At 40.7% G+C, this 9,967-nt stretch overlaps 1 protein-coding gene across 1 annotated transcript; it reads left to right on the top strand.

Moving 5' to 3' along the window:
• Window positions 1–224: 224 nt before the first annotated feature.
• Window positions 225–9,485, top strand: adad2 (adenosine deaminase domain containing 2). The gene is made up of 11 exons (XM_020651107.3): window positions 225–299; window positions 1,677–1,823; window positions 2,020–2,164; window positions 2,561–2,699; window positions 3,734–3,862; window positions 4,954–5,104; window positions 5,354–5,524; window positions 7,024–7,238; window positions 7,609–7,843; window positions 8,951–9,083; window positions 9,193–9,485. The coding sequence occupies exons 2-11, from the start codon at window positions 1,690–1,692 to the stop codon at window positions 9,301–9,303; spliced, it is 1,563 nt and encodes a 520-aa protein (XP_020506763.2). The 5' UTR covers window positions 225–299; window positions 1,677–1,689; the 3' UTR covers window positions 9,304–9,485.
• The last annotated feature ends 482 nt before the right edge of the window (window positions 9,486–9,967 follow it).

The following is a 9,967-nucleotide window of genomic DNA, read 5'->3' as shown; positions in this document are numbered from 1 at the left end:
ACAACATATTGTGCTGTGTTGGCAGACAAGGAGAGCCCAATGTTTAACTATTATATTGGGCGTCCAAAAACTCTTGGAATATAATTTACAGGTTGGTTTCCCATTTCTTATCATTTTCACAATTATCATTGCTCATCTTAAGATAACTTTTGCATCACCATATCAGTCAGAACATAATAGATTCATCAAACAGCTTACCTTCACCTTCAGGGTTGCCAGTTTCAAATCATCCATACATCCTTTTTACGACTCTGGATTCAGACAGGTGGATACGACCGCAGCAACAACATCTTGTTCAGGTTTGTGAATATAATTAAGAGTGCCGGTAAATTCACGGTAATATGTGGCCGTATTAAATATCAGAATTAAATGTTTAAACAAACCAGTGAAAGGTTGGTTCAGACCATCATGTCAGTCGACAGTAAAACCTAAAAGTTGAGCTAATGTTAACTAGACAACCCTTGTTAAGCAAACCGGACCTGTAACTGAGTGTACTTAAAATATATATTTCAGTGGTGAAAAATGTGAGTTTGCGCATTGTTTCATAGAAGTGTTTTAAGGTGCTTCTCTTACATCACTGCGTTGCTTTACAATTTAAATATGGTGAAGCTATCGTTAGCCGACGTTAGCTTCTCCCTCTCACTGGCTGCTGTTTGTATGGTTGAACATCAGGAAGTAGCGACGGTAAAACAGCGAATGTGCAGTGTGTTTTTCCTCACTTTCCACGGAGGCCAAATGAAGTGTTATTCATGAGTGATTTTAGTGTAAATTTTAGTTATTTTTCTGGAACATGTAGTCTACATCAGTGGTTCCCAAAGTGGGGGTCGCGGCCCACTGGGGGGGTCGCGAGATTCCTTTCAAAAACATGTAAAAATGGTTTAAAATTGGATATTTCACCCATTAATTTGAAAATACAGTAGGTAAAAAAAAAAAGTTTTTTTCTTACAATAAATTACAAAAATAATATGATGGTGTTTGGGTTATTGTTTGCTGTTTTAATGCCAGTGTTTTGACCTAGTGTGTCAAATGTGGGGTCCCAAGTATCTTTCACCGTCACAATGGGGGTCGCAAGCTGAAAAGTTTGGGAACCCCTGGTCTACATCGACGGCAAATTAAAAATGGCAACCATAGTTTCTAAGCCAGAAATGTCATCTTTTGTCTGAATAACAGTCTTGACTTCTAACAATGACGTTTTTTTTTTTTAAAGGTTTTTTTTTCTGAAAATGTTGGGTTTGGAACTATTAATCCTAAGTGATTTCAAAACATTTCCATTTATTTTCTTTCAATTAATTTATCGATTAATCCATGGAAGGACTGAGTACTTGTTGTTTTCTTTCTCTCCTCCCCCCTTAGCTGTTGAGTGTCAGATTCATGTTCCAGGTTAAGACCAGAGTTTGCTGCCAGCCAGTTTTGGGCTGGGCATCATAACCACCGACATGAAAATGCATTACAGATAATTGTTGGTTAAACCAGGATAAAGTGCTTATGTCAATGATAGTTTCCTCTATGCAACACATTTCCATTGTGAAAAAAGCAGAAACGTTTAGAATTGCATAAACTGTAGGGTTCCCAGTGTGGTGCAACTGTAAGATGAGGTCATTTATTATAGACCAGAGTGTTACACATGTACAAGACTGTTAGAAGAAACGTCTTCTTTGTTTAATTTTTATTTACAGGTTGGTTGAAAGTATGGAGGACCATGAAGTGTTTAAATACAGTCCAAGAAGACGCGGTGCTTGTTTTCGGTCTCAGCCGGACCTTAATCGTCATCAGGATTATGTGAAAGATGAAGTGCCCCTTTATTGTGGTGTTACTGGGCTGAGGTAACGATAGAAGGGTGGAATTACTGTATTACAGTAAGACTAGACAATGCAAGTTTTATTCTTTAAGTACAGAACAATGAACACATTACTTATGATAGTGAATGGTTGTCTAAAAAGATGAACTTATTGTTCTTACTCGTGCACTGGACTGGACTGCTCAATTTAAATGTGCTCACTGTTTATGTTACTGTCCTAGGGAAACTCTGTCTGCTTCAGGAGACTTTAACCGAGCAGAAGGGGATTTATTTTCTGAAAGAAGTGACAGAAACAGAATGGATAAGGCCTCCATCCAACAGCTCAATGACAAACTTCGTACTGGTGACATCCTTTTGGGAGATGAGGTAAATACATGGAAAGAGATGATGTCAGGGTTTCCTTCTACCTTCTCTAGGTGTTTCATAGCAAAGGCCATATTTGAAATGTGTTAGGTTTAGGTTTTCACCTTGTTGTTTGATCCAAATAAATGTTCCTCTATATCAGCATTACTGCAGTCTCAGCAGCTGCCTTAAGGGCAAACTTATGACAAATATTCTGCTTTTATATTTAATGTTGTTTAAAGACAAGTAAAATCTGTGATAATAAACAGCCGATTATTTACCCCTCACAAGGGGTTCAGATCCATCTGAAACCATTTTCAAATTAAAGTTGAGAACAATAGAAATTAAATCTCAATGTTTGTTACACTTTACATGATCCTTCAAACCCTTAAGTTGATTTTTTTTTTTTTTCTTTCTCAGGATGACAACTCGGATTGTGAACAAACCGTTCTCTCTCTCCCTGGTGTGTCACCCGATGAAAGTATACTCTCGGATGAAGAGCTGCTCCTGGATCATAGCAAGGACTTCAGGAAACCAGACCAGGGCACGAAGAATGAAGGTGCAGTAGTAATGACTATACCATGTAATACTAGTCTTAATATGCCAAAAAAAAGCAGCCTTTGGTTAGTCCAGGAGCTGCCTGTGCTGTGTTTTACCTCTCAAAGGTTTCCTCACACCACCTCGCTTGTCCGTTCACTACATCTGCTTCTTGATGCAGCTTGCATCCTCAAACACTTTTCCTTTGATGCTCGAGCCTACAGGTCAAGAACAGCTCCCTCTTTCCAAAATACCAACTCATGACTTCTGCTTTGACGGTCACTGTGAGTCCACGTTAGTCACTTGCATCAGTCAAGGCTTTTTCTGTCCTGGTCTCACTGTCATGTGATAAACTCCAGACTGAAGTCAGGACATTTGACTCATTATCATCCAACAGGCTAAAAAATACATTTTCTATCGTAAACCAGCACGCCAGCACTTGTTCCCTTTGTCTTTAATATGAATAAATACAACTTGTTCTTTTCACAGCCCCTTGTACATGACATTTTGGAGGAAAGTGTCTTGATAAACCATTGTGTTCAAGGCTGTACTGATGGAAGGTGTCCAAATAATAAACTGTCTGTAGACCAGGCTTCTGATCAAATAAAAACCCTCAATTAACAAAGAACATAACACTTGATGGTTATATGGATTCTGTTGACACGTGACTTACAGTTACAGATTCTCTTAATATATCTTACTTTACTGTACTTCAATTATAAAGCTTAGGGGCCCCAGGGAAAATATACAAGTTGAGGAAGTAGGCAAGGCAACATATGGTCTGTGGTAATGTGGGAATATACGTTTTTATGTTGCATACACGTAACTGAATGTACAGTAGATACCCTGTCACTGAAGTGTGCATTATACAGCACACAACAATCGTACGGCCCATCATTTATTACAGTTTTTGTTACATTTGTCAGTCATTTTACAATGCTAAAACAGTGTTCAATGTGAGGTCGACTTCTTGTCAGAGTTCACATGGTGTGGTGTATATGTTAATATGTTCTCTGCCTGATTATAAACAAGTGTTGTATATTCTTCCTCTCCTAGTTTGGCAATCAGACTGGCACAAGAATCACATGGGAGCAATAAGCAGCGAGAAGTTTGACAGCCTCCTGAAGATGAGTCCTGATTTTCAGGGTTGCAAGAGCCACATGGCAGCATTTGTGATGATAAGAGGTAAGCAGTACAGGTATGTTAAATAGGGTTTTCCTCTGCCGACTAATTTCTAGTGGGGTCAAAGGAAAGTCAAGCAAACAACTTTTCTTAATGTAAGAAAAAAAACTCAGTCAAAATTGAGCACAATTATTTTTTTAAGGGTAAACCGTGACAAATTAGTTCGTCAAGTGTGGCTAACGTTATCAGTGCTAGCACCGCTAGCCTTCTGTCCTCCTTACAGTTAACCTTCATGTGCTTACACATTGTATGTTTTGTATTGCTTGTAACTGCCTGTATGCCAGTTCTACTTTCTCGATCAAAACACTGCTGAATGTTCAGCTCCTATGGGATTCTATACTCCATTCACTTTGCTCGTTTACATCCAGGCAGTTGAGACAGAGGAGAAGACCAATTAATTGGGAATACTGCCAGCCTATGGCTACAGCCCTGACTAGTGGTGGGTGTTTTTTATTTAGGGGCTCATTTAGAAAGCCTGATAAAGCAGACACTTGAGTAGGAAAGATAATGTAGGCTGTTCATAAAGAATGGCTCTTGTTTATACTTCAGCAGACTGCTGTCTATCTCAAGGTTCTTTCTTGCTTTGTAGAAAAGCTAACGTTGGAGCTTTATGAGAGACTTGTTGGGTATATCACAGGTGACTCTTTGTGTCTCTTTGTATTTTACATACACATTTAGTTAATTTCAGCTGGAGTTAAAAGGAACACCTTGAATTAAGGATCATTTACAGTATGGCAGATGAATAGAATACATTTCTTCTTCTTGATTATGTTGCTTCTTGCTCAAAAGCTTAATGTCACTTACTTTTCACTGCTTTTCAGTTCCAACAACGATTGAGACATTTAAACACTAAAGAGCTGTTACATCTTTATTTATCCTATTGATAATGACCTCCTGTGAGTGATTATGACCTTTGAGTTCTTTCAGTCAAAGGCAATGGTTTGTATGCGGGCTGATGAATCACCCCATTTTTAAATGACCTTCAGTTATTATTCTGAAAATGAGTCATTTCAGTGAGTCATCCTGGCTGCTACCATCTAAAGCTAAAAAGTTCATATTGAATTGAAAGTAAAGTGGTTTGATTTCCTCCATAGATATGTTGGACGCAGCACGCCGTCCTTGTGAGCAGTACAAGGTGGTGGCAGTGGGAGCTGGTCGTTCAAGCTGCAGCAAGTGGCTTTGCTTTAATGGGACCATGGTCCATGACTGCCACGCCATCATCATTGCCAGACGAGCTCTTTTGAGGTACAAACTACTTTTATGACCTCCAGCTGTCTTGTGCAAATTTCACATGTTTTTTTTTCAATTACTTCATATTATCCCTAAATGTCTTAATAGTAAAATGTTGAAATATTTCCTTATTGTTGTTGAAACAGAGAATGAATTAAGGTCATGCCTTTGAACACGCCTAAGAGAAAGCAGCTCGCTCACTCTCTTGTACCGCAGTTCTTTGTGACTCAAAGTGAGACTGGTTATCTTCTGGCTTGTTTTCAGGTTTTTGTACAAACAGCTTCTGCTGTACTATGATGCTGATCCAGAGGCCAAGGAGAACTGCATTTTTGAGAGCAGTACAGACAGCCACCAACTTCAGCTCAAACCTGGGATCAGTCTGCATCTCTACACCAATCAGTGTCCTGAAGGAGCAGCGAAGAACTTCTACTTCAAGTACAGCAGGCTTCTTTTTTGTTCTGTGAGCTCTGTTTAAAGCAGTATCTTGCAAGTATTTTGTGTATGAAGGATTTACCTGGGTGGTCGAGTTCACTGTGTGTGTGTGTGTGTGTGGGGGGGGGGGGGGGGGTCGCTGCATTTACAAGAGGGACATACAAGCTTTCTTTCTCTTTTTCTCCCCTTCTGGCTTCTCTGTTCGTTTTTTTCCCTGCATCTTGATAACAAGCCTCTCCACAGGAAGACAGGAAGATCATCTGTTGCAAGTGAAACTTTCTAAAATGTGAGTTTTGTTGTGTTGCATGGAGCCTCCAAAGGCCAAAAATAAAATAAAAAACGCTTGCAAATATGTACCCATGGTTTGCAAATTTGTGCGCCAACTGCACACCAATTTGCATTGGGAATCCATGCACACAGTTTACATACCTTGCACTCAGTGAGGTCCAGAAGTTGTCAATTTCCGTGCAGCCTATATGCACACTCTTGATCTCTCTTCTGTGCGCAGTGGCTATAAATATACCTGCCCAGGTATTATCTATGTGTGGGAAACACTGCATAGATAATTAAAGATTAGGGCAGGTGTTTCCAAAAACAAAAATGATCTTTGTCTCCACATAAGATCTAGGATTATAATTTAAATCTACTGAAGTCACAGGAAACTTTGAGTGTCACATAAACCCTTTTCACACATATGGAAATCTCCTGAAAAACTCAGCAGATTTGGCTACCCGGAGGTTCTTTAGGCTATGTGTGAACGCAAACAGCTGCATTTTTCGCGCGGACTTTACCCGGAGTTTATCTGGCCAGACCCCTAGTATTTTATCCACAGAATATCCGAGTGAGCTGATGTCTTAACGCAGCAGCATATACTCCAGGGATTTTCAATTTCAGCCAATGAAAAGAGAATGACGTTTATACGCAGTGACCAGCTAAAGTGTCTGCACGCGACCACTACGATCTCTGTGCACGTAATTAAACGGCTGCATTATGTTTTCTGCTCGTCAGTATGTTGTTCTCCTCTCTTTTGTGGGTGTTGTCATTCCATTGGATTACACATAGCATTGATATAAAGGCAAATATTCTCATTATAACGTCGTGTAGCGGACTCTACTTCTGCGTTGTTTATTTACGTCACGTCTTACGTCGGGAAATCCCCTCGCGCCCCCTCCCCTCCGACAGGCAAAGTCCCCCGCTGTGAGGAACATATGTGAACAGCTAGTCCGTGAGAATCTCCAGAGAAGTCCTCCTGTAAATATCTAGATATTATCCGGAGTGCGGATATGTGAAAACGGCTTTACTGACCCTAGTCGTTTGTGTTCCTTTGTTTAAGATGCTGGAATAAACTTGTTTTTCTCATTGCTGTTTTTTTTCAAAAGCTAAGGACAAACTTTGCATTAGACGGTTTGTAACACACATCCCAAACCCTATATATATGACCTTGTCTTTCTCTTCTCCAGTGGTATCTGAATGAGCAGCACACAATGTCTGTCCTTTCTCAGGGGTCCTGCAAACAGCACTTGGGCTGCTATGAAGCTGCAGTATCATGCCCAAGGTGCACTGGTCCCAGTAGCCTACCTTGAACCGAGTCTGTGGGGTGCAAAAGTCTGCTGCATGTCCGGTAGTGACAAGTTGTGTCGTTGGACCGTCACTGGGATTCAGGGTGCATTACTGACCCACTTCATCCAGCCACTCTACATCACCAGCATGGTGCTAGGTAAAGAGCCTCGAACATAAACATGAATATTAACAGTCTTTATTCTAAGATTGACAAAAAGGCTACCAATTAAGTAACTCCAACAGGAGGCAAAAACAAATGTCAAACTGTGTCTTTAGGGTGGAGTTCATGAAACAGATTATTAAAAGTAAATCCATGTGTTTTACATCCAAGTGACCTAATTCTCTGTCCAAGTGACCTATTCATAAGTTTGAGCTGATCTTGATATGATGAAAACTACCTGTGAAATGGAAAGAGTAACCTTTCTTGAATATCTGACCGAACTGTCATGACATCATCAAATCCCTCTGTGTGTTGACACATGAGGGAAACATTTAAGAGAGAACTTTGGATTGTTCTGTTTATTTAGGGGGCCAGAAGGCCATTAATGAAGAAGTGTCTGATATCACCAACAAGCGTCTGGCCGATGACATGGAAGACTTTCTGCCGTCGTCCTACAAAAAGAACAACATCTTCTTTCTCTGTGGCGAATATGTTGGGCCTTACGCGACCTCCCCGCGACATGACGATCTCAGCATCAACTGGTGCCTCGGAGACAAGGATATCGAAGTACTGGACAGCAGCAAGGGCTTCATCATTGATGGGTAAGTTACCGATGAATTGTTGCAAAATGTCTACTGGACACCGTATTTTCCTGGAAGAAAACTTTATGTCTTCTCCAACATGCATTAAAAATGTGGGGCCATGACCTGACTAAAGCTTACCTCATGCACACCCCTGAAGCCAGTTCAAGGACAGAAGGATACTGTTGGAAGAGCTTAAAGCAGACTGCTTGTTTGACAGGCTCAGTGAGGCCTGGGGCTCCTGCCATCTCCTGGCTTTAGAGCTGCCGACAACTGCTGATGTCCAGTAGCTCGAGTGTGGCACAGACAACGCTCTCATTGGAGGCTGTGTTGTCCTTGGGCAGAGATTACATCCAAAAATAGATTTCCTGCTTTGTGCTTGCAGTGTTGCTGTGTATTTCAGCTCTTGTCTTGCAGACTGAACAATTAGTTTTAGGCAACATGGTGTTTTGTCAGGATGAGTTCCGCAACGCAGTCCAAACAAACTGTGAATACACAAAGAAGACAAAGGCTTCAGAAAAAGAGGACGATCCATTAAATGACAAGGGTACAGGAACTCATAGGTGCAGAGAGAGGAAGATGAAGAATGAAATGGATGTTGAGAAAATTTACAGGAAAAAATACAGATTTTACAGAGTAAAAACTAAAGGACATGCTGCGTCAAGCCAGTTAGTCATCGCTTCCTATTGTCATGTTTATCATCGCTAGAGCAATCAATTATTTCAGGAAAATCCTGGTTTCTCCCCAATTCTCCTGGTGAGCTGAAGACATTGTAGTAGTCTAGGAAGAGACCTTAAAATGATCCAATAGCCTGCTGCTCATGTCTGCCTCTATAACTGCTGTCAAACTAAATATCTCCACCAAAACTTACATCATCATCAACTTTTATTTAAGTTCTCGGAAAGATCTTAAATTGCCTTTTTTTTGCCAACGCTAAGCCTGCTTCCTGTAAGAAAACCATGTCTTCTCTCACTCAGTCAAACCACACTCAAAATCTAAGCTGAAGCAGTGCACAATTGTCTCACCAAACACATTTTTATGTTCAGCACAGCCGCCCCCTAAAGCTGAGAGCTAATCCTCAAAGAAAAATTGTACAGAGCATTTATGCTGCGCTACTTTATTTCCCAGCTCTCCATCTGTGAGTGGGCCTGGCTTCTCCAGCAGACTTTGCAAGAGAGCCCTCTACAGTTATTTCCTCCGAGTTGCTCAGCTAGCTGGACATAGCTATCTGCCGGAGCTCCCCACCTACCACAGTGTCAAGGTGTGTATCTGTAAAACTACCAAGTGAGGTTCATTTTAATGTGCAGTCCATTCTGAGACTGCTTCAGTGAACTGTACTTACTCTATAGTCCTTAATGTTTTGTTTATAGGTGGAAGCTGTGGTCTACCAGACAGTCAAAGATCTGGTCAAGCAACAGTTTCTGAGTAACCATGCAGGTCCCTGGAACTCAAAGAAGTTGGTGGACTGTTTCAGCATTTGAATGTGCTCCCAGAAAGGGACCATGTTGATGTTTATCCCAGTTCTTCAGATTTAGTTCATTGTTAAGTGCACTTCAGTTTTTCTCAATAACGGTACGTTTAGTTTGTTTTTGTAGAATATGTTCATGTTTTCAGCTTGTGTAGGTGTTTGAGAAAAATAAAAGCAACCCGACTGTTTGCACCAGTGAAGTGGTTGGTTTAAATGTGCTGCAGGTGGAGAAATGATCAGTGATGGGTGGAAATCTTTTCCAACCTGTTTGGTAGAAGCGAGCAGAATTATCACCATTTTGTTCTGCAGCCAAAACATTGTAGTGATAAACAGCAAAGCATTTTTTGTTTATCACCAACCAAACGATCCAGTCACGAGCATGGAGAGGCGGCCATGTGCAGGTAATTACTGTGTTTTACCTGGAGGTGTCATTCACTTTCACATAGTGTTCATCATTATTGAATCTCACTCATGTTTCTGTCTTGTGATCATATAGTTCATCTCATGTGAGTCCAGCAGGGCCGGAGTCAGGAGGTCAAATGGGAAACAAACAAAACAAACTTTTTGTACAAAGGTCAAAGTTTCAGTAACATCTTAATATCACCCAATCAGATTTGAGGGGTTAAGGTTGTAGTTTAACAACCTTAACACACTTTGATTCAAGATGAGGACCCTTC

This window comes from Labrus bergylta, chromosome 14, assembly GCF_963930695.1.
Source record: "Labrus bergylta chromosome 14, fLabBer1.1, whole genome shotgun sequence".
Lineage (NCBI taxonomy): Eukaryota > Metazoa > Chordata > Actinopteri > Labriformes > Labridae > Labrus > Labrus bergylta.
This window is presented reverse-complemented; position numbering and strand designations above follow the sequence as displayed.

Coding starts and splice junctions, on each gene's coding strand:
- adad2 (XM_020651107.3), top strand. CDS start 1,690: ATGGAGGACCATGAAGTGTTTAAATACAGTCCAAGAAGACGCGGTGCT. Junction 1,824..2,019: donor TGTGGTGTTACTGGGCTGAG/GTAACGATAGAA, acceptor TTACTGTCCTAG/GGAAACTCTGTCTGCTTCAG. Junction 7,239..7,608: donor CATCACCAGCATGGTGCTAG/GTAAAGAGCCTC, acceptor CTGTTTATTTAG/GGGGCCAGAAGGCCATTAAT.